Source organism: Salmo salar, chromosome ssa25 (genome assembly GCF_905237065.1).
Source record: "Salmo salar chromosome ssa25, Ssal_v3.1, whole genome shotgun sequence".
NCBI classification, from domain to species: domain Eukaryota; kingdom Metazoa; phylum Chordata; class Actinopteri; order Salmoniformes; family Salmonidae; genus Salmo; species Salmo salar.
The window spans coordinates 33,506,589-33,531,340 of record NC_059466.1 but is presented as its reverse complement, the minus strand read 5'-3'; the positions used below and the strand labels follow the sequence as shown (position 1 = coordinate 33,531,340).

General features: G+C 43.3%; 2 protein-coding genes across 4 annotated transcripts in view; both read right to left on the bottom strand.

Moving 5' to 3' along the window:
* Positions 1 to 548: 548 nt before the first annotated feature.
* Positions 549 to 10,974, bottom strand: LOC106586634 (chromatin assembly factor 1 subunit B). Of its 3 annotated transcripts, none has more exons than XM_045707340.1 (15): positions 10,487 to 10,974; positions 9,952 to 10,084; positions 9,480 to 9,612; positions 8,021 to 8,141; positions 7,797 to 7,900; positions 6,562 to 6,658; positions 6,329 to 6,413; positions 5,837 to 5,930; positions 4,895 to 4,964; positions 4,261 to 4,352; positions 3,974 to 4,133; positions 2,611 to 3,237; positions 1,459 to 1,538; positions 998 to 1,218; positions 549 to 947 (listed from the first exon to the last, which is right to left on the bottom strand). In XM_045707340.1, the coding sequence occupies exons 2-14, from the start codon at positions 10,075 to 10,077 to the stop codon at positions 1,097 to 1,099; spliced, it is 1,911 nt and encodes a 636-aa protein (XP_045563296.1). In that variant the 5' UTR covers positions 10,078 to 10,084; positions 10,487 to 10,974; the 3' UTR covers positions 549 to 947; positions 998 to 1,096. The 3 variants fall into 3 exon arrangements, with proteins under 3 accessions (XP_045563296.1, XP_014029604.2, XP_014029605.2); XM_014174129.2 differs by having other exon boundaries at positions 549 to 951; positions 1,002 to 1,218; positions 10,487 to 10,972; XM_014174130.2 differs by having other exon boundaries at positions 549 to 951; positions 1,002 to 1,218; positions 9,952 to 10,081; positions 10,487 to 10,596.
* Positions 10,975 to 14,194: 3,220 nt separating this feature from the next.
* Positions 14,195 to 24,752, bottom strand: part of LOC106586633 (MORC family CW-type zinc finger protein 3) — a 28,435-nt gene continuing 17,877 nt past the window's right edge. Inside the window, exons 13-19 of the mRNA XM_014174126.2 lie at positions 19,009 to 19,051; positions 18,769 to 18,882; positions 18,489 to 18,645; positions 18,315 to 18,399; positions 16,873 to 18,142; positions 16,362 to 16,615; positions 14,195 to 14,980 (exon numbers count right to left, since the gene is read on the bottom strand). Of these exons, the coding sequence (XP_014029601.2) occupies positions 14,833 to 14,980; positions 16,362 to 16,615; positions 16,873 to 18,142; positions 18,315 to 18,399; positions 18,489 to 18,645; positions 18,769 to 18,882; positions 19,009 to 19,051 (2,071 nt within the window). The 3' untranslated portion in view covers positions 14,195 to 14,832. The remainder of the gene's footprint in view (positions 14,981 to 16,361; positions 16,616 to 16,872; positions 18,143 to 18,314; positions 18,400 to 18,488; positions 18,646 to 18,768; positions 18,883 to 19,008; positions 19,052 to 24,752) is intronic.

The window sequence follows — 24,752 nt, the reverse complement described above, 5'->3', positions numbered from 1 at the left end:
TTTTGGTACCCTTCCCCAGATTTGTGCCTCGACACAATCCATTCTCGTCGCTCTACGGACAATTCCTTCGACCTCATGGCTTGGTTTTTTCTCTGACATGCACTGTCAACTGTGGGACCTTATAGACAGGCCAAATCATGTACAATCAATTGAATTGACCAGAGATGGACTCCAATTGAGTTGTAGTAACAGCTCAAGGAAAACAGGATGCCCCCGAGCGTATTTTTGAGTCACATAGCAAAGGGTCTGAATACTTATGTAAATAAGGTTTGTTTTTAATAACTTTGCAAAAATGTCTAAAAACATGTTTTCGCTTTGTCATTATGGGAAATTGTGTGTAGATTGCTGAGGAAAATGTTTTATTTAATACATTTTAGAATAAAGCTGTCATAAGAAAATGTGTAACAAGTCAAGTGGTCTGAATACTTTCCAAAAGGCACTATATATATAGTGTACTAATATAATACTTATACAGACAATAATTCTGACTAAACGTCAATGACCATTGAGTTTCATAAGTGAGCTAGGCTTCTTTTGGACTGAGGAGGTTTATCTTATTTGAAACTTTTTGTTTCATATCCTTTATTTCAATTTCACAATAACCTGGTTATCCACCAAAAAGAGCTACAGATTCAGAATGTCAAGTTACAAAAACATACAGAATGTTAGGAGGAAAATGCCAGTTTTCGCTCTGTGAACTTGTGTGTGTTAGCTACCAACTGAGCTACTTCCCTGTAGCTCAGTTGGTAGAGCATGGTGTTTGCAACACCAGGGTTGTGGGTTCGATTCCCACGGGGGGCCAGCAAAAAAAATTATGAAATGTATGCATTCACTACTGTAAGTCGCTCTGGATAAGAGCGTCTGCTAAATGACTAAAATGTAAAATGTTAGCTAACAACACCAGTCTATGCAGTTCTGTAGGCTAAACTCCAAAAGTGTGTGTGTGTGTGTGTGTGTGTGTGTGTGTGTGTGTGTGTGTGTGTGTGTGTGTGTGACAGTGTAGGTGTGTATGAGGATAATATGTGAGTTGCATGTTGACACCACTCTCTGTGCTGCTCTGTACTCGTGCTTCAGTGTTCTTAGTAGCGTGGGGTCCTTAGGGTTTGGGTGTTGACCCTGAGGCTGGAGCCACCCCTGTCTTGCCTGCCAGGGTGCTGGTTTTGGGCCGCTTGGACTCTGGGGGCTGGCACACAGGGTCAGTGGGGGGAGAGGGCCGTTCTGGGGGAATAAGTTGAACCAAAAGACATGCATCAATCATAGGCAGAACACTGGACTGGATAAAACAAACAGTTCTTAGGAATAAGATTTCACATAATTTAGTATACTCAAATGTTGTTGATGTTTCATTAGTTGGGCTCTCAGAGGCAGACCAGTAATGATGATACTGTCCATAGCCAATCGCTGGTCTTGTAAAGTGCTTGGCCAATCCCGCCGTTAGTTGTTGCAGGATATACTGACCATGTTTGGCTTTCTCTGTGGAGGAGGGTGTGGTGAAGGCAGCTGGAGATCTGGAGACGACAGGAGTCAGAGATATCCGTCTGAAAACAGAAGGTAGAGAGAGAGAGACAACAGTGACTTAGAAGGGGATTCTACCCGACTCTTGAGTAGGTGGCTGAGGAATTAGTCCTAAGACAACAGCAGAACTCAACATACAGCTACTATTCTATCAGTGTAGGCCTACATACGAAACACTCCCACCTAATTTAGGATTCATAGAGAAAAAGTAGACCTGCAAATAATAACTTCACTTTGAACCATTCGGCCTGTGTTCATATAGACTGATAATGTCACACACACACAGCCCATCTATTATCTGCCGGCAGCTACTCAGGATAATCAGTACTTGATTAACAGTGGGGGGGGGGGGTCCAACAAACCCTGAATACCAGACAGGGTTTTGTTCTGACAGACAGTAGCTAATGACCAAACATGCCACAAGCGCGCTCATTATTTTGTCACACACAACAAATGACAAATCATCTGCAACATCTGAAAATCTAAGTTTACAAAATAATTCACAACCATTTGCAATAAATGGAAACATTAGTGGGGAAATGGTTCAATGTCCTTCCCTACACTAGGCAAGCTGCCTGGCTGGTCCACTCCCCGTCTAACCGCTCCTTTCCATCCAGTGATGTGGCAGTTATGTAGTAGCTGTGTGTAGGCACCAGTCAGGCTGTCGTCTGGCTCCACTCACCACAGGCCATTTGAATGAGAGTTTGCATACATTTACGTACCGTAGTCTTGCGAGAGAGAGCGAAGCAGTCAGGCTAACTCGTTTTAGCATCTAGGCTATAGCATCAAGCAGCATTACATTTACATTTTAGTCATTTAGCAGATGCTCTTAGAAAAAGTGAGTGCAGGATAGTTCTGAGCTTATGGACCAGGGGAAGACATTACAGCAAGAAGGGTTTCATCTATCCCTTGATTTTAGTGGTGGCTCACATGATGAGTGATTCAACCAGGATCAAGATACATCATCGTGCAAAAGCTACTCACACATGCAGACACACACTCTCACGTAATACACGCACCAACTCTGACTCACAGGCAAGCATATAAACAGAGACAGGCAAAAACAGACACACAATCTTGTATTTGTGCTCTTACCTGGGGGTGGGCCCTTTAGGGGTGGTGCTAGCTTTAGGGGTGCTGGGGCCCAGGGTTTTACCGCTGCTGCATTGGGCTTTTGGCGTGAGGCAGGGCTGGGCTATAGAGGGGGCGAGGGGGGTAGAGGGGGTGTTGGGGGTAGAGGGGGTGTTGGGGGTAGAGGGGGTGAGGCGAGGCTGCTGAGGGGTGGAGGGTGTGCTGGTGCTGGCTGTGGTGGGGGTTTTGGGGGCACTAGCAGCGGGCGCTTTGGGGGTGCTGGGCTTGCCCCACCCCTCCAAGGTGTTGAGGGTGATCCTACGGGGCTGGGTCTTGGCCTTGCCAGGGTTCTTCTTCTCCTCTCCCCCAGGGGTCAGGGGGGTGCCAGGGGAGGTGAGGGAGGAGAGAGGGGTGCTGGGGGCCTCTTTAGTGGTGGGGTGAACAGGGGCGGTGCTCTCTGTTTTGGGGACGGGGGACACCGTGCGGGCTGCTGCAACCTTCTTGCCCTTCTTTTCGGGCCCGTTGCCAGGGGTGACGACCTCCAGGACAGGGGGCTCCTTGAGGGGCGTGCCCAGCTCGCCAGGGGAGAAGGACAGGAAGGAGCAGTAGCCGTCTGTAGACGACACCGCCAGGAAGGAACCGTCCCGAGACCTACAAAAGGATATGACATCACTAAGGAGACTGGGTGAAAACACCACAGACCGGAACAATGCCACACAACAGCAACTAATTAAACAGTAGTTAGAAGTTACCCCTAAACACTGACACAGGATCAGATATTTTTCAGTGCCGTTCAGGATTGGGAGTGGTAGGGTCATCGGATCCTAGATCTGTGGTTAAGGCATCTCCTACCTCAAGCTCATCAAAAACAGAGCGGCACATTTTGCTCTTAACTGTAATCAGAGGGCTGATATAAATACTATGCATGCCAGTCTCTCTTGGCTTAGAGTTGAAGAGAGACTGACTGCGTCACTTCTTTTTATAAGAAACATCAATGTGTTGAAAATCCCAAATTGTTTGCATAGTCAATTTACACAGAGCTCTGACACACACACGGATCCCACCAGACATGCCACCAGGGGTCTTTTCACAGTCCCCAAATCCAGAACAAATTCAAGAAAGCGTACAGTTGCATGTAACTTCCTTTCATCTCATATTGCTCAAATAAACAGAAAACCTGGTTTCAAAAAACAGATAAAGTAACACCTCGCGGCAGAACACCTCTCCCCTATTTGACATAGATAGTTTGTGTGTATGCATTGATATGTAGGCTACGTGTGCCTTTAAAAATAAATGTATGTAGTTCTGTCCTTGAGCTGTTCTTGTCTAATGATGATGTTCTGTATTATGTCATTCTGTATTATGTTTCATGTTTTGTGTGGACTACCAGGTGAGGTCGCTGAGTGTGTGGTAGTGGATGTTGGAGACGTAGCCGAAAGGTAGGGTCTGCTGAGTGTCATAGAGGAAGATGGAATCCTCGGAGGCCACAGCAAACACCAGTCTGTAGGGCAAGCCAAACGTGTTGGGCAGGGGCTGGGCACTGCCATCTGGAGAGCAGGGAGGGAGGGAGAGAGAGGCTGTTAGCTATCCTTTTATAGCTTGGGTAAAAGTGTTTGCTGAATAAATGAAATATATGAATGAGTAATAATCAGTAGAAGAGCTGTGTGTCTTTACCATCTCCCTTCTTGGTCCTCAGCTCAAAGTAGACAGGGCAACAGCGCACAGCCAGGGTGGCTTTAGCAGGGCAGGGCAGGTGAGCTATGGGCCTAGAATACAGAAAGGAAGATGCATCCAGTTTCATTACATTTACATTTAAGTCATTTAGCAGACGCTCTTATCCAGAGCGACTTACAAATTGGTGCATTCACCTTAAATATCCAGTGGAACAACCACTTTACAGTAGTGCATCTAAATCTTTTAAGGGGGGGGTTAGAAGGATTACTTTATCCTATCCCAGGTATTCCTTGAAGAGGTGGGGTTTCAGGTGTTTCCGGAAGGTGGTGATTGACTCTCATCAATCAGGCAATTTAATCGCAATATGGATTTTTGTCCATATCCAGCTCTAAGACGTACAGTAGAGCAGCGGTTCCCAACTCCAGTCCCTGGACAAGCATGCCTGATTCTACTTGTCAACGAATCATCAAGCTATCCAACAAAATGTGTGTTGTTGGGGGTACTGGAGGATTGGAGTTGGGAAATACTGACCTAGAGCAACAGACCCAGAGACAGCAGCTAACTCCAGACCTGGACAGTCTCAGTTCAATTCATCTTTATTGTCCACAAAGGGCTATTGGTTGGCAGCAGTTACCTCTTGAGGCTCTTCCTGGAGAAGACGTAGGTGGTGTTGGTGATGTTCTCCCCCGCCTCCACACACCCCGCTACAGAGAGACAGAAAAAGCAGACAGGGAGGAGAGGGGAGAGAGAGAGGGACACAGAGAGGGAGAAAAGAGATGGGTTAAACAGGATGTCACCCATGACCTCTACAACATCACAGGATATGACAGCAGCACAGGACACAATTACTTCCTGTTTCAAATCACCAGATGGATGTACAGAATAAAGCCTTGTTCACAATGCAGGCCTCCACACTCAAATCAGTTTTATTTTTCATGTGTGCGTGTTCAGACAGCAGTCATTTGCTGACATGGCTATGCTAGTTGTCATAGTAACAACAGGTGTGTGCGGTGGTGGTGCTTGTGCTTCCTATCACTCAGAAGTTATGTAACAAGCTAAGGTGACAATGCCTGCCATGGATGTTTCTCAGTATACTCAAAATCATTGTGTAAGAACACCTTTAAAGGATAAGATGATCCAACTCTCAAAACTAGTCCTTTATGTCTAGCTACAGCAGTCAACTAGTTAGGTAGCTGTTTAGCGCTCTAGCACATTCACTCATTTGTTTGTAAACAATTAACAAGCTAGTTAGCTAGCACATGTTCTTGTCAAACTGTCAACAGAGTAGCTAGCAAGCAACAAGATACGCCAAATAACTGTCTAAATAAATCAGATTTGAACATTCAGACAGGTTGCATGGGAAAGAATCAGTTTTGTATATGACTTCAAACCACCTACTAAGGTGGTTTAAAATGTGGCTTGAGACATCTGAATCAATTTGCTTTTTGGCTGTTCAGACTGCAGGAAATAAAACAGATTCGTATCGGATACGCAAAAAAATTGTATTTGAATCACTTCAAACTACCAATGTGAACAAGGCTTAACTGTTTCTGTGTGAGTGCGTGTGTGCGTTTACCTGGTGCGAGCAGGAAGGAGCCGTCCGGTGTGAAGGTCAAGCGTCTGAAGAAAGACCTCATGCTGTCGTCATGGAACATTCGGTACCGTTTCACCTGCACACAAATAAACAGACAGACAAACACCATCACATTAAAGAGTGTTTGGTGTGTGTATGGTTGTGTGTGTGTGTGTGTGTGTGTAGATAGTTGTTTAGCAACAAAACTGACACATATGGGGCAAAACAGACAGAGTTGGCTTAGAGTGTTGACAACATCTAAGCTATAGTTCGTCTCCAGTCAAAACAAGACATGGTATCAAGAAAAAGACGAAACTAGCTGAAACAAGTTACTTACGATTCCCAAATGGTAGCGTCTTGTCATTGTTGGCAGCTTTCTGGCTATGCAGAATCAAAACACATACTTCCGCCCCATTGAAGTGCGCGCATTGTTTTCTTTACATTGTCAGCTAACCCATCTATGGGAGAACATTTGTCCACTCAGCTCATACTGACCTCTCCCTCCGCAGCTGATCCAGAGCTCATCTTACTGACACTGTAGACTTTCCTCCTGCTCTGAGTACTGTACACACGCATCACCCTGAGGGAGGGAAGACAGTCAGATCATCAATCATATAACACTGTTTAAGAAGGTTCAGATCTAAAAGTCCATGTTAGTCCCACTGATCACTGATAAAAGGAGACAAAATGGCTTCTTACAGGGGACCAGAGGCTGGCTGTGTTCCTACCTGTCACAGCTGAGTGTGGCCACATACTGGCCCAGCGGGTCCCAGGTCACTCCCTGCACATAGCTCTTATGGTCGTTAAAGATGCACAGCTTCTGACCTGAGAAATACAAGTTATTACCGGTGTTATAACTAATTATAAACTGGGTGGTTTGAGCCCTGAATGATGATTGGCTAGCAGCCATGGTATATCAGACTGTATACCACTTGTATGAGAAAACATTTATTTTTACTGCTCTAATTACATTGGTAACCAGTTTATAATAGCAATAAGGCACCTCGGGAGGTTGTCGTATATGGCCAATATACCACGGATAAGGGCTGTATCCAGGTATAAAAAGATCAAGGACATCAACCACCTGAGCCTCGGCCTGTTCACCCTGTTACCATCCAGAAGGTCAGTACAGGTGCATGAAAGCTGGGACCGAGAGACTGAAAAACAGCTTCTATCTAATCCTGAATGTTGATTGGTTAAAATCGCATTCCAGACGGTGTCTATTACACAAGTTAGCACCGGCTAAATCTATGAAGTTAAAATGCCTATTTACTCTGTTCCATTTGAGTGCGCAATTCACTGTCTCATCAGCCCAGGCAGGGAAGTTATAAACTTGATCTCCACTATAAAAAGCATCTAGACAGTATCTCACATTTCTTTAAGACTAACATTTAGTTTTCAACAGCAGAGGTTTGTATAAACCTTGCTGTCTGTCTCTGACATTTGCAACATTGTTTCAATACTCAAATATGATCTCCAACTGTCCCATAGTAATGATCGTGTAGGGGTATTATTCCTTACTGAATAACATCCATACACACACATTACACAGAATATGGCCAAATATATTGGCACCCTTGCAGATTTATTAAATACTTCAAATTTTTTTCTAAAATAAGTTGAAATAATAAAGAACAACATTTGGCCACCACACCTTGTTATTGGATTTTCAACATTACAGAAACAAATGTATTTAGCTCCAAGGTGGCAATAATTTTGTCCATGCCATGTCTTTATTTTCTAAATTAAAATTGTTTTAAAAAGTTTACAAAATACTATTAATTCCGCAATGTTGAAATGCCAATAAGGTGAGGTGACCAAATGTTTTTCTTAAATTTTAATTATTTTAGAAGACATAGGGGATTAAAGTCCAAGGGTGCCAATATACAGTACTTGGCTGCAAATGTAACTGAATAGACATATTTAGACACACAAGCTATATGTACTCTCACACACGTCTTACCCTTTGTTACATCCCACATAATGGCAGTGTTGTCCACAGAACCAGAGACCATGAAGTTCCCATCCCGGGTCCAGCTGATGTCATACACATCCTCAATATGTCCCCTACAAAACACAACACCATTTAAACAGTGCACACACAAACAGTCACAAATGTGATTATGAAGTAATACACAGGGAAGGGACAATGTATTGTAGATAAGGGGAGTGATTAAAGGGTGTCACCGCAGGGTCTTGACCACGCTCCAGCTCTCCTTGTTGAGCTGACTATCCTCCTCCTCCTGGAACGACGGGGCCTGCTCAGGCTCCTTATTGTCATTCAGCTTCCACAGCAGGATGGCTGAATCTGTTACACAGAGTCATCAACACACAGTCATTAACACACACACTGAATATTTGTTATCAAAGCAGTCTACAACCAGCTAAATTAGCCGATGAAGTCACCGGCGATGGATTTACTCGCACATATTTTGTGCAGGAGTTTTCTCAATGTCTATCGGTGTATGCGTCTGTCTGCCCAAGACAGCTCGCGAATGGATTTAGAATATTGATAAGTGACATTTGGGACGTCGAGTGTGCATCGTCTCAATGCTCATTTTGACCAAAACACTTGCAGACTCGAGTAATCACTATCGAACACATCAGTAAGTTGCCAATCGATAAAGGGCTTAGGGGCCAAGTGTTCGGTTAGAGATTCTGCCTAGCTATGACTTGAACATTGTAAAGTACAAAAAAATGTATGCTCTAGATAAGTGTCCGCTAAATGACTGAAATGTAAATAGCGTATTTTTCTTCAGTGTTGGCATCAATGGATTACAATTGGAGACACTGATCATCCTTGTTCCATTTTATTTGCTATATATGTTATATCTTTATGGCAAAACATTTTTGTCATACAGATGCAGTCAAATATACTGGCACCAATGATGAATATAAACCCTGGGTTGCTGATGCTATGTATTGGCCATTGAGAGGCTTTGAAGCCACTGGTTGGCCATATTGGGACTCCTCAGTAGGAGCAGTCCTCCACAGGAATGAATAGAATTCTACAGTATTTCAATTAAATGTTGCAGGACAAAATTACATGGATTTTGATATTCTTTAGTGGGGACAGTAACATTAGTAATGTCTAAAGATTATACTTAAAAAAATAAAACAATTTCCTTTATGTTTAGCTCACGTAATATAATTTAAAAGTATGCATTAAGGTGTCTGTAATAGAATGAATGTGGCAAAGACACAGATTAATAAATATTATATCTAAATATTTATGTGGGAAGCAGTGGCTTCAGCACCCTGATTTAACCTGGGAAGATTCTTTTGTTTTTTTCTTTTTAAAACTGGTTGAATGGCAATGTTTACCCTGTAAGCACCTGCAAAGTATCACAGATTAGATTAATTACACAGTAAATGAGAATAATTGCCTCTAACCAAATTAATTCTAATTTTGAATAATTGTGAACTCTCTCAATTTCAGTTTAGATATTTTTGATCTCGGTCCTGTGCAGTGGAAATAAAACAAATATAAACAAATGTTTTTTCAACTTATTTGAGAAGAAATAGTGAATCATGCAAGGGTGCCAATATACTGTATCTAACCACATCTTTATATATTATAGCAAACCATTTTATTTGTCAACTATGCTATAGTTGATATATACAGGTTTGCTACATCGTGACCCACCATCTCCTCCAGAAGCGAGCAGCTCACTGTTGGGGCAGAAGCGCACCACATTGACAGCCTTGGTGTGCCGTGCCAGGTTGGACAGGAAGTCCACCACTGCCTTCCCATCAGGCCCCATCTCCACACGCCACAACTAACCACAGGAAGTGACATCACACGTTATAGCATCACGCAGACCCACTACACTCATTAGGTCATTGTCTCTCTTAATAAGTATATCACCATACAATACATTATTACAGTTTCCTTACCAAGCTCTGTGTGTGTGTGTGTGTGTGTGTGTGTGTGTGTGTGTGAGACAATCTGCTAATGCATACAAAGTGTTCACAGTGTGTGCATATGAGAGCGAGAGAACAATAGACTGGTCTCAATTCCAGGTGGGACACATGAAACAACCCCAGAGAATGAATGACTAAACAACAATGGAGGGGTTGTTTTAAACAGATAACGTTAGTAGCTAACTGTTGCTCACCCTGACAGTGGTGTCCACTCCTGCTGTGGCCAGCCTGTGTATGCGGCCCTCTGAGTTGTGCTGGAAGTCCAGACTGTAGACAGGTTCTTTGTTGTGCCACGCAATCTCACATGTTATCACCTTCATCTTGCTACTAAATACAGGCAAAGAGAGTAACGTTAGCTAACTGAAAAAGAGATGTCAGCTAGACTAGAGATAATGTTACTAGCTAGTTAGCTAACTACAGCAACTGAACAAACAGCAGCTGTTGTGTTGTTGACACCGATAGTCACTTGCAACACATACTGAGAAGGCAGTGGAGAAAGTTGGGCCATTAACCACTTCCAAGTGCTCTTAAAGTTATTCACTTTTTTAAAGAGTTAGCTTGGTAGCTACTGGTTTGCTTAGTAAAGCCAACTTGTTCGTTAGTTTAGCCATGGCTAAGCTAGTTTAATTCGATTGCTCTGTGTTGAAGTAACCCAACTTGCGAAGACACATTAACAATTATGTTATATTAAATATTGGATCATTCAAATATGCCTGTATCTCTGCCTACCAGTTTTTTTCTCCACTGTTTAACTTTTCTGCTGCGTCCCGCGCGGAGTCCAGTCTACAAGCAGACAGCAGAGACAAAACATTGGTTTCCCGCGTAGAGTTCAGAAAAAACTTCCGGTAGAGAAGTCAGCAGTGATAGGCTGAGAAGGGAAGGGGCGGGTAATACCAGAGTTGTCCAGGGGTTTCCACGAGCTTCAATGTAGCCACAGATTCCACAGCCAAAAAGTCAAAATTGCCACACGCACACACAAAAAAAGGAAATGGGCGAGGTTTATGACTTGGTGTCAGGAGCTTGCCAGCTTGTAGTCCTAAAAAACTGAAATTATTTAGCTCTGGTTCTTTCAGCCATTCATATAGGCAAAATGAATGTCGAAAGAATAGGATTTTGGAATACACGCCGAAAATAAGGTCAGAGGTTAACACAGGCTCATGAGATCTTATATGTTTTGTTCTATGAGATAACATGACCTTTATGAAATATGAAGCCTTTATGCAATGTAAATTATATAAAAGCTTCAAAAAAGTGATATTAGCTTATGATTATATCATAGAACAAAACGTATAAAATCTCCTACGCCTGTGCTTACCAGACCTTCATTTCAGCGATTATCCAAAAACTCCATACATTATTCCATAGGCTTCGTTCAACGAACCATGGTGGTTAGTGCCTACAAAAAGACGCCATTACTATAGTCCCCCATAGTGGACGTTTTTTCCGCCGTTCATTTTTCACATTGTGAATTTTACAAACAATTCAAATTAATTGTGTATATGTTGTAGGCTTATATTGGCATGACGTTTTGATAGCTGTGTAATTCTCTAGGACAAGGTGGGTTCTCTCATTATATTTGCCTCAATTTACTCTTAAATTTACAATGCGTATTATTGATTCCAGTTAACTTGCCCTAGAGAGATTTGCGCAGTTATCAAAACGCCACGCCAAGGTAAGCCTACACAAAACACATACCTTATACAGTAGGTCTAAAATTGCAGATGGAAAAATGTATGGTGGAAAAACAATTATAACCATTTCCGGGTTTTATGACTCCTACACTGTGGCACCCAATTGAGTCTAGGTAATTTAAAACCTGCATTCGACACATTTCAGTATCGCAGAATAACATATGACATGCAAGCCATTGTAAGTGTTTGATGTAATGTAATTTCAAGTAAATTGTAAGTTTGTTATATTTCCCAACCATTCAGCAAATAGCTTCAAAGCGAAAGTATATGTGCTCTTCTAATGACACCGAATGACTTTAATGCTTCAGTTTTGAAGCCTTCCCAACCCAGTAAATTATTGCTGATCGTGTATGGAATTGTGAAAGTGACAGGATTCGTTAGTCAGTAAATGTTATTGGGATTTCTTGGTCTGTTTTTTCATTGCATACTTTTAGAACAATGTTGGTCATGTATTACAGCATTAATGTGTATCTTTCGTAGAGGCTATACATTGAAAAAAAAGTCAACGCATCGTTAGAACAGTGAAAAAAATAAATATATTTTTAAAAGAAATAATACATCCGGGACAGTTGCATTGCTAAAAGGACAACCAAAATTCCCTCGTGTCGAGAAAACAAAGCACATTCCCACTCTCTAATCCCAATTGAGGGATGAATCACAAATCAATAAATTAACCAGTTAACTTTGATAAACATTCCAGATATAGCTGCTGGTTTTCCAGTTTATTAATAAAGGTTCAGTTAAATATGGATCATTGAAGATATTGAGTCAGTTGCACGACCTCAATCTGTCAATCTTTCTTCATGAACTAGAAAGTTTGGAGTGGTTTGAGCTGGCTAACAATTTGATCATGCTTTGAAATACAGTACTTTCAGAAGGTATTCAGACCACTTGACTTTCTCCACTTTTTTTTTTTTACATTACAGCCTTATTCTATAATTGATTAAATAAATATTTTTCCTCAGCAATCTACACACAATACCCCATATCGACAAAGCAAAAACAGGTTGACATTTTTGCTCATTTATTAAAAACAAAAATACCTTATTTCCGTAAGTATTCAGACTCTTTCGCAATGAGACTTAAAATTGAGCTCAGGTGCATCCTGTTTCCATTGATCATCCTTGATGTTTCAACAACTTGGAGTCCACCTGTGGTAAATTCATTTGATTGGACATGATTTGGAAAGGCACACACCTGTCTATATAAAGGTCCCACAGTTGACAGTGCATGTCAGAGCAAAAACCAAGCCATAAGGTTGAAGGAATTGTCCGTAGAGCTCCGAGACAAGATTGTGTCGAGGCACAGATCTGGGGAAGGGTAGCAAAACATTTCTGCAGCATTGAAGGGCCCCAAGAACACAGTGGCCTCCTCCATTCTTAAATGGAAGAAGTTTGGAACCACCACGACTCTTCCCCAATTGCTCAGTTTGGCCGGGCGGCCAGCTTGAGGAAGAAGGAAGGGCCTTGGTCAGAGAGGTGACCAAGAACCCGATGGTGACTGACAGAGCTCTAGAGTTACTCTGTTGAGATGGGAGAACCTTCCAGAAGGACAACCATCTCTGCATCACTTCACCAATCAGGCCTTTATGGTAGAGTGGCCAGATGGAAGCCACTCTTCAGTGAAAGGCACATGACAGCCCGCTTGGAGTTTGCCAAAAGGCACCTAAAGTCCATGAGAAACAAGATTATCTGGTCTGATGAAACCAAGATTGAACTCCTTGGCCTGAATAGTAAGCGTCACGTCTGGAGGAAACATGGCACCATCCCTACGGTGAAGCATGTTGGTGGCAGCATCATGATGTGGGGATGTTTTTCAGCGGCAGGGACTGGGAGACTAGACAGGATCAAAGGAAAGATGAACAGAGCAAAGTACAGAGATTCTTGATTAAAACCTGCTCCAGAGCACTCAGGACCTCGGACTGGGGCGAAGGTTCACCTTCCAACAGGACAACGATCCTAAGCACACAGCCAAGACAACACAGGAGTGGCTTTGGGACAAGTCTCTGAATGTCCTTGAGTGGCCCAGCCAGAGCCCAGACTTGAACCTGATCGAACATCTCTGGAGAGACCTGAAAATAGCTGTGCAGCAACGCTGCCCATCCAACCTGACAGAGCTTGAGAGGATCTGCAGAAGAATGGGAGAAACTCCCCAAATACAGGTGTGCCAAGCTTGTAGTGCAAAAAACCTAAGAAGACTCAAGGCTGTAATCGCAGCCTAAGGTGCTTCAACAAAGTACTGAGCAAAGGGTCTGAATACGTACGTAAATGTCATTTCAGGTTTTATTTTTTTATAAATTAGCAAAATTGTCAAACTGTTTTTGCTTTGTCATTATGGGGTATTGTGTGTAGAACGATGAGGGGGAAAAAACAATTTAATCAATTTTAGAATAAGGCTGTAACATAACAAAATGTGGAAAAGTCAAGGGGTCTGAATGCACTGCACCTCTATGGACTCATCCCCCATCTCTTGCATTACAATCTCCACCCGCATACGGAACTTAACTTTGACTTAATAATTTACAATTTCATTATTCCTACCTCTGGGACGCTAAGTTTGAAATCCTCTGGAGTGCAAAAACCCTGTTATTTCAAGAGAAACATCAGTCTCAGCTCAAAAGAACAGAGAGGGATTGATAGTACTTTGATAAGACAAACGGTGTGACGAGTGAGGGGAGAGGGTCTGGATATCGTACGCCTAGTTATAAAACATACAACACAAAATAAAAATATATGTTAACTCAAGATTTGGGTGAAAAAGTCTTCATTATTTCTTAGCATATAAATGAACATGAGCACATAAGAGTGAATGCAACATTGAATACTGAACTTAGTCTGTCTTGATGTAGAACTGATGGCTAGGTCTGTTTTGGGAGAGAAGGGGGTCCTTCTACCAAGCCACAGAGCAGATCATGGCGGAGACTACGTCCCTTAACTCATCAAGTGAAAACTCCTCTGTTCCTGACATAATTCCAGGAAAGGTCACTGTGGTCACCTGTAATCTAAGAGAAAAACATCTTCCCGGAACACTGACAAGATTCTAGAGCCTCCATCCACATTGGAGTAGTAAGTGTTTGTGAGAAGGAGAGGTTGAACTCAGTAACCCCAAAGTTTCAGTGCAAAATAGCTTACTGTTTGTTGCATCATTAAGTACCACCATGGTCATGGAACAATATAAAAGTGTTTGTACAGCAATACAAATAAATACTTTTCAGTTCATTCCCTCTTTCACTTGTAAAAAAATCCATAGAAAATACATTTAAAAAGTGTAAAAACGCCGAGGTAAAAGGAGAGGCAGGAAGTCTCTGTGACCATCTCCAGGTCTGCCTCTCCTCACAGAGTTAGATGGAGGACAACCCCTCCATCCATATCCCGCCCCAGGCCCTTACGCAGGCCCCAACGTCTCCACATCAGTAAGAACCTGATCGAGGATCTCGTCGATGACTGGACAGTCGTAGTTGACTTGTTCGAGGTCCAACGCCGGGACAAACGTGACAAGGAGACGACCAATGCTCCTCCGAAGCTCCCTCAGTCTGAGAGAGACAGACAAAGAGAAAAAGGGTGTTCATGTACAGTGCCTTCAGAAAGTATTCACACCCCTTGACTTTCCCACAATTTGTTGTGTTACAGCCTGAATTTAAAATTGATTAAATTGAGACTGTCACTGGCCTAAACACAATACCCCATTATGTCAAAGTGGAATTATGTTTTTACAAATTAATAAAAAATGAAAAGATGAAATGTCTTGAGTCAATAAGTATTCATCCCCTTTGTTATGGTAAAAATGTGCTTAAGTCAGATAATACGTTTTTTTTTTTCATGACTACCTCATCTCTGTACCCCACAGATAATCATATGTAAGGTCCCTCAGTTGAGCAGTGAATTTCAAACACAGATTCAACCACAAAGACCAGGGAGGTTTTCCAATGCCTCGCAAAGAAGGGAACCTATTGGTAGATGGGTATAAATACATTTTTAAAAAAGCAGACATTGAATATCCCTTTAAGCATGGTGTATCAATACACTCAGTTGCAGGAGAGGAAGAATACCGCTCAGGGATTTCACCATGAGGCCAATGGTGACTTTAATGGCTGTGATAGGAGAAAACTGAGGATGGATCAACAACATTGTTACTCCACAATACTATCCTAAATGACAGAGTGAAGAGAAGGAAGCCTGTACAGAAAAAAAAATATTCCAAAACATGAATCCGGTTCGCAAATAAGGCAGTTTCTGTCCTGAATATAAAATACTATGATTAGGGCAAATCCAACACAAACATCACTGAGTACCACACTTCATATTTCCAGGCATGGTGGTGGCTGCATCATGTAATGGTATGCTTGTCCTTGGCAAGAACTAAAGAGTATTTTAGGATAGAACAGAAGAGCTAAGCACAGGCAAAATCCTAGAGGAAAATCTGGTTCAAATTAACCTTTCAGCAGGACAATAAACTTAAAGTGGCTTGAAAATCTATGGCAAGACTTAAAAAGGCTGTGATGATCAGCAACCATCTTGACAGAGCTTGAAGATTTTTAAAAACAAAAATGTGCAAATATTGTACAATCCAGGTGTGCAAAGCTCTTAGAGACTTACCCAGAAAGACTCACAACTGTAATCGCTGCCAAAGATGATTCTAACATGTATTGACTTGGGTGTGAATAATAAGTAAATTAGATATTTGTATTTCATTTTCAATAATTGTGCAAAAATGTCTAAAAACATGTTTTCACTGTCAATATAGGGTATTCTGTGGGTGAGAAAAAAATGTCTATTTCATCCATTTTGAATTCAGGCTGTAACACAACAAAAGGTGGAATAAGTCAAGGGGTATGAATACTTTCTGAACGCGCTGGTGATTTGATGACCATACAGGAATACTGAAGGAAACAGAAGTGAAAATCTTATCCTCACGTCTGGGGTGCCTCCGAGGTCGAGCCATTAGCAGCACCAGTGGCCGCTACGTCTCCCCTCTCTGTCTGGGCAGCTACAGCCTGAGCTGCTTCTCTCTCCTCTTTCTCCCTCTCCTCTTTCTCCCTCTCCTGTTTCTCCCTCTCCTGTTTCTCCCTCTCCCACTCTTGTTTCTCCCTCCTCAGCTCCACCACGTCCCGCTGCAGCGTCTCACACTGGGACCAGAGGTTGCCCCTCTCCTCTTTCATAGCCTCCACCTGGGGGTGGGAGAGTAGACAGGGACACAAAAGGGAATGGACGGCAGATGATTATGCGGAGGAAGATAAGAAATCACATCAGATAGACAAACTGATTCATGTTCACTTACACACAGTATGATGCATTGCCCCATCACCACCTCTTCATCCTCCACACACCTGGTACATCAGGTTTCCATCAAACTAGCCTTTTTCATGGTATGGTAAAATATCAACAGCATACCTATAAAGGTAGGGGGGATAAAATGGCCACTCACCTGGGAGCGTAGCATGTCACGTTCACAGTTGGCGTTGCTGAGGTCCTGGAGCAGAGTATCTACCTGTACAGCCAGCTGGTCACTGACCTTACTCCCCTCTGCTTGCTCTCGTTCTCCATCCCCTGCTCCAGTCTGACAGGCCAGGTGGCATTGCTCTCTCTTCACAGCGGCCCGGGAATGCTCCTGCATGCTGCCCTCAAGGTCATGGAGCTGGCAGGTCAGCTTGTGGACCTGCTCCTTGAACTGGTCCCTCTCATGGGCTGCAGCCTGCATGAGCTCCAGCAGCTGATCTTGCTGCTCCTGGGCCTCTGACAGGTTACGGAAGTCAATCCGAGGAAGGTCTGATGGGTCTGGGACAGATGGGCCAGCAGAAAATGGACCTGCAGAGGATGGGCCTGGTGTGGACGGGCCTGGTGTGGATGGAGCTGCAGAGGACGGGCCTGCAGAGGACGGGCCTGGTGTGGAGGGGCCTGGTGTGGAGGGGCCTGGTGTGGAGGGGCCTGGTGTGGAGGGGCCTGGTGTGGAGGGGCCTGCAGAGGATAGGCCTGCAGAGGATAGGCCTGCAGAGGATGGGCCTGCAGAGGATGGGCCTGCAGAGGATGGGCCTGCAGAGGATGGGCCTGCAGAGGATGGGCCTGCAGAGGATGGGCCTGCAGAGGATGGGCCTGCAGAGGATGGGCATGCAGAGGATGGGCCTGCAGAGGATGGGCCTGGTTCTGTTCTCTTCCTATCTCTTTCCTCCTTCTCCCTCTTCTTGTCGTCCTCTTCTTTGTTCTTCACTTTTGTCCGGTTCTCTATTCTCTCCTTCTCCTTTTCTACTTCCTCCTTTTTCTTTCGCTCCTCCTCTTCATCCTTCACTTCACCCCGTATGTCTGTCTGGGTGGTGATGCTCATCTGCTCTGAGGAAGGTGGTAGAGGGGAGAGGTTGGTCGCTGCGGTTCCCATCTCCACGGAGCTTGTTCCTATGCCATTGGTCCTAACGTTGCCAGTGCCAGAAGGTGTTTCCACAGACCTACTCTCTGACTTTACCTTGGCCATGTCAAAGGTTGCCTTCTTTGGAATAGGGGTGCTGTTGGTCTCCAAGATAACAATGTCATCGTCATCCGTGATCTCATCATCATCATCGTCAATAGGGATGATGACTGATGGGGATGACACATTCATCTCTGCTGCCGTTGATGCGGTCCCCATAGAGGTGTTTTGGTGGAAACCGTTCACCCTGGGTCTTTTGGTGTCCCTTTCAGAGGTCATGGCCAATGTTCTCTTCATTCTACAGAGGATATGGGGGCTTATTATGCACCATTAAACAAATAACAATGATTATTGACAGAATTTCTCTGTCCCTTGTGGCAATGATATGTAGTACAAACACTACGAGAGAGACAGAGAGCGAGAGAGAGCATACAAGAAAAGAGAGACTACCACTCAGACAGTGGCCCTACCTTGAAGGTGTTGAAGGGGCTGGAGGGCTTGAAAGAGAGCACACGCTAGAGATGATGGGCATGTGGTTGGAGGAAGGGCTGGTCCCTATGAAGAGAGATATACATTTATATCAACACCTACATTATCAAAAACATCCCCATAACCATAACATACGCAGTTCACAGTAGACATACCTGATTGTGTGAGGGGAGAGATCCTGAGAGGAGATGATCTGGGCCTAGCACTGAGTGGTGATGCTGTGGTAGCCCTAGTGCTCAGTGGTGCCTTCACATTAACTCTGACTGTGGGGGGAGCTGAAGCTGGAGACATCTGTACAGCTGTCCTGAAGCTCTACAAACGACAGAGGAAGGGAAGGACATGAGTAGGAAGACTTTGTATTGGCTGTTTTTATTCAACCAGCTAGTCCTCCTCGCCTCTGCACTAGGTGCTGCTATATGACATAGCTAGACCCACCGATGTCTTTATAAGCTGCAGTTTCAGGTCCTCCTGTTGGCGCCTCAGAGCCTCGTTCTGCCGAGCCAGCGCTGCGATCCGCATCCGCTCTGCCTTTTTCTGCTCATCTTCATACTGACACACACACACACACACACACACACGCACACACACACCAGAGCCGGGCATTAGGACATACACAACAGGGTAGTTTGGGCAGGGTACACAAAATATAAGGTAGAACAAATAGAAATAGCTAACCTGTTGTCGTTTCCACTCCTGCTGCATTTTGGTGTTCCTTTCACTGTGAAATAGAGCACAGTTTAATTTAATTGAAAATGAAAAGCCATAATTGCATTAATCTCACCTGCTGACATCATACACATTCTATGGAATAGCCTATCAGGTCCGAAATGATTGGCACCCTTGATAAAGATGAGCAAAAGGTTTTCAATGGGGTTCAAGTCAGGAGACTGATTTTGTCGTCAATTAACAATTTCTCAAATTTGATGTGTGCTTGGGGATATTGTCTTGCTGGAAGTTTCACTTGCGGCCTCCAAGTTTCAGCCTCCTCGCGGAGGCAACCAGGTTTTTGGCTAAAATGTCCTGGTATTTGGTAAAGTTAATGATGCTGTTGACCTTAACAAGTGCCCCAGGATCAGTGGAAGCAAAATAGCACCATAACATTTACATTTTAGTCAAGATCTACCACCATATTTTACAGTAGGTATGAGGTTATTTTCTGCACATGCATCCTTATTTTGTCGCAAAACCCACCACTGACTGGTGTGCATGCCCAAAGAGCTCTGTCATCTGACCATAGCACCGGCTTCAATCCAAGTGGCAATGCTGTTTATCAAACTCTAGGCATGTACATTTGTTTGTTGCTCTCAATAAAGGTTTTTTCTTGCAATCATTCTGAGGAGCCTATTGGCATGGAGGTGGCATCGAATTGTAGATTTGAAGACGTGGTGACCCGGTGATGCGACAAAGTTTTGTAATTCTCCTACTTTGGCCCTTTTATTTGCCTCCTGAACCATCTTCCTCACTGTGCGTGGGGACAAGATACACATGCGTCCAATACTAGGCAAGTTTACCACTGTTCCAACGGTTTTAAACTTCAAAATTGTTGCCTTTATAGGTAGTATGTATTTTTTTGTTGTTGCCATTGCCAGATTTATGAATGTCAACAACCATGTCTCTTTTCGTTTGTGAGTTCTTTTTTTCCTATGGTGATCGATGACAGGGAATTTACATGCATGTTACCTAATGTTTATACCCCAGTGAAACAGGAAGCCACGGAAGGCCACAATACAGTTCCTTAAACTGAGATTAATTTACAAAAGTAAACTGAATTAAGAATTTTTATGAGTACAAATACTTTTGACGTTATCTTTCTTAGAACAAAATATTACTTAAACAAAATCTTTCTCTAAGCAATTTATATAAAATAATAAAACAATATAGCACAGTATTTAGATTGATTGTATACAATTTTTTTTGCTCATCTTTATCAAGGGTGCCAATAATGGACCTGACTGTACAACGTCAACTCCTTGCCTACTGTGTTGCAAAATGAAGTGAGAACTTGCACATTAATCTGTCAAGTCAACAGTTAGGTGTGCTTGCTGAAGCAGTTAGCAAAAAATGTGTCCCCCACTTTAAATCTTTGACATACTTCTTTTTCTTTTGCACGCTACTCCTTTACACAGTTTGGATTGAGTTGCTTACATACAACCTTTTGACATCTTTTATACTTTTAAAATTGTTAAAATTTTTGTCCTTATTTTTGTCCTCCATCCACTTTCATGGGATTTCCTCAACATTCTAAAAGGTCCCATTGTGACACCACTTTTAACATTCCATTCACTGTAAATGCAACAAAGCAAATTGACACAAATTAGCTACTTCTCTGCTTTTCAAATCTGAAATCGGAACAATAATATATTCTACCGATCAATCAATATAGCTGTTTTACTAACCGTGCCAACAATATATAAATAACTGACATTTTTAACATTTTCCCAACAAGTTAGAGGGCATGACTTCTTGGTCTACTTATCTGCTATTCAAATCTGGAAACAGAACAGATTGATCTGTTACCAATCAAAAAGGACAATTGTTTGAGTAACCGCATCAACTACTTTGTCTGAACTTGTACAAACTGAAATTTTGATTAAAAGTTACAGCTGTTTAAAGTGACGAAAAGTAGCTAGCTAACGTCAGCTTACAGCTCTCTCGTGTCATCTTTGAGCAGCCCAAACGGAGCCATTACTACAGATACTCACAGCGCATGGGGCAGCGCTGGGAGCTATGGACAGACAGAGACGATCAGCTATAGATACTAACGAAGGAAGTTACTGTACTTCTAAATTCGGGTTGAGCCATCTGGCCTGGGTAGGGTAGGGTCTGAACGTCGACGGCATGGGTAGGGCTTGCGCTAAAAAGTCATGCCCATGCAGGACTCTAGATAGAATGTAGCACTGGTTGCATTAACCCAGGGCTTCGGGATACAGGTGTGAATCACTACATGTACCCACACACACTTTATTTTTGCTTGATTGAGCTTTCCTGGCTTAACGGACCAATAGAACAGTCCCAGAATTGCAAACCCTAGCCATCTGACACTCCAGGCAGGCAAGAGAAAACTCTCAAAGTATAGTATTTGAACATACAGTATTTGACACAGACTTTTCTTTCCTAACAGGTCTGAAGGATAAGTCACACAATCTTGTGTCCCTGTCCGATTACGTAAATCAGACAAAATCATGTCATGAACATTTCCTGCAAATTCTATCAATTTGCTTTGTTTATAACTTAAAGTAGATTGAAATTGAACTAGTGACTAGACATGTGTATCCCCCTGGGGGCAGAGGTGCTACGAGGGAATGGGTGCCCTTATCCCGTCAGTGGGTCCCTCTTCCCACTGATCCCGATTTAGCCCAGAGAGAACTTCAAGAAAATCCTGCTGTTGTCCAAACCATTGTGATAAAAGTTTAATTTAAAACTTCAATCCCTCCTTGTCTTCTGTACTCTATTATCACATTTTCCATATACTGTGGTATTCTAGTAGGAGAGTGTATTAAAAAAAGTGTAGTGAGAGTGTAGTTATTTCTGATAAAATGTGTGATCCGATTGCCCCACAATCCATTGTCTTAAGGTTGACACACTACATGACCAAAAGTATGTGGACAGAGTAATGACGTTGGGTCCGGGAACTGCTACAGGCTCCCCTGCCTCAGCCGGACCACCAGGCTCCCCTGCCTCAGCCGGACCACCAGGCTCCCCTGCCTCAGCCGGACCACCAGGCTCCCCTGCCTCAGCCGGATCGTTGGGCTTTCATGCCTCAAACGATCTGTCAGGTTCCCGCGCCCCAGCTGACTCGACAGGTTCCCGTGCCTCAGCTGGCGTGACAGGTTCTTGCACATCAGCAGGGGTGCCGGTCCGCCCCCTTTGACGGTGTCCTGCAGCTGGAGCCGCGTGTCGGGGACGGGGTACTGTCACGTGTACTCCCTCTCTGGCCTCTAGGTCATCAGGCTGCTGATTATCCCGCACACCTGTCACCATCGTCACGCGCTCCTGCGCCTCATGACACTCACCTGACTCCATCACCTCCTTGATTATCTTCCCTACATCTGTCTCTCCCCTTGGTTCTTTCCTCAGGTGTTATTGACTCTGTTTTCATGTCGGTGCGTTGTTTGTATTTCGTGTTTTTTTTCTCCTTCATTTATTTAAACACTCACTCCCTGAACTTGCTTCCCGACTCTCAGCGCACTCTTTACAGACATTTCTGTGATCTAACTGCCCCACAATCATAATTCATCATGTTGATATAGTAGTCTATCAAAGTAACCAGACCAATTATATTACTAAATGTAACTGACTATATGTAACTGCTTTGCTTCAAACAGTAGATAAATGTTTGTTTTTTTAGTTCTTCCACTACCACAAAAATACTTTTAAAAGAGCTAAAGCAAGCCCCACAACTTTACTTCATGTAGTTACCATCTAGTTATAACTATATTTCTTCCATCCACTCTAGAGCTTAAAAGTCCCAAAGCAAAGTTACCTCACTTTCTATTTTTCAAGTTATTACATAAAACCAAATCAGAATTCCTTTGAATGTCAAATTCATGTTGGAAATTAAACCAAATCGTTTGCACTTTTAGCCAACTTACAAGCAAATACTATATGAATTTATTGTTAGAAATCAGCTTGTAAGGTTGTTAGCCCTACCAGCCTGCTTATGTTACATTTGCACTGTGTGCGTCAGCCAGTTGCTATCAACCCCTAGCTTACAGCTAAGTTTTGAAATACATAACGGCATCTAACCAGTTATCAAATAATGTCACCGGTATACGCGGATCCTTTGTCTGCACTTCTCATGGCATTTGAACCGATTCCAGAGGCCGACCAAAAACAACGGCGCCGGAGGGTGCCAGAGCAGGTTTCTAGTGAGGCTTCGGATGTGCGCACACCACCGAGAGTATATTACTCGCTAACGTCCAGTCCCTAGTTAACAAAGTAGACGAAATCAAGGCAAGAGTTGCTTTCCAAAGAGATATCCGGGATTGTAACATACTCTGTTTCACGGAAACATGGCTAGCTGGGGACATGCTGTCGGAGTCCGTACAGCCAACGGGATTTTCAGTGCATCGCACTGACAGGAATAAACATCTCTCCGGTAAGAAGAAGGGCGGCGGTGTATGTCGCATGATTAATATTTCATGGTGTAATTGTAACAACACACAGGAACTCAAGTGCTTTTGTTCACCTGACCAAAAATTCCTCACAAGCAAATGCCGACCATATTATCTCCCAAGAGAACTCTCCTCGGATATCGTCACAGCTGTGTATATCCCCCCTCAAGCGGATACTAAGACGACCATCAAGGAACTTCACTGGACTTTATGCAAACTGGAAACCATATATCCTGAGGCTGCATTTATTTTAGCTGGGGATTTTAACAAAGCTAATTTGAGAACAAGGCTACCTAAATTCAAATCAACATATCGATTGCAGTAAACGAGTGAATAACACGCTCCACCATTGCTACTCTAAATTCCGCGATGCATACAAGGCCCTCCCCCGCCCTCCTTTTGGCAAATCCGACCATGACTCCATCTTGTTGCTCCCCTCCTATAGGCAGAAACTAAAACAGGAAGCACCCGTGCTTAGGTCTATCCAACGCTGGTCTGACCAATCGGATTCCACGCTTCAAGATTGCTTCGATCTCGTGGACTGGGATATGTTCAGGTTAGCCTCAGACAATAACATTGACGTATATGCTGACTCGGTGAGTGAGTTTATAAGGAAGTGTATAGGAGATGTTCTACCCACTATGACTGTTAAAACCTACCCAAACCAGAAACCGTGGATGGATGGCGGCATTCGCGCAAAACTGAAAGCACGTACCGCCGCATTTAACCTGTTGGGGATAGGGGGCAGTATTTGCACGGCCGGATAAAAAACGTACCCGATTTAATCTGGTTACTACTCCTGCCCAGTAACTAGAATATGCATATAATTATTGGCTTTGGATAGAAAACACCCTAAAGTTTCTAAAACTGTTTGAATGGTGTCTGTGAGTATAACAGAACTCATATGGCAGGCAAAAACCTGAGAAGATTCCTTACAGGAAGTGGCCTGTCTGACAAGTTCTTGTTCTTCTTGGCTCTGTTTATTGAAAACTGAGGATCTTTGCTGTAACGTGACACTTCCTACGGCTCCCATAGGCTCTCAGAACCCGGGAAAAAGCTGAATGATGTAATTCCAGCCTCTGGCTGAAAAACATTAGCGCGTTTGGATAGTGGCCGGTCAGAGTACCATCAGACTGAGGCTCGTGCACGAGGGGATCCCATGTTTTTATTTTCTCTCTCTTTGAACGTAAACACGCTTTCCCGGTCGGAATATTATCGCTTTTTTTACGAGAAAAATGGCATAAAAATTGATTTTAAACAGCGGTTGACATGCTTCGAAGTACGGTAATGGAATATTTCGAAATG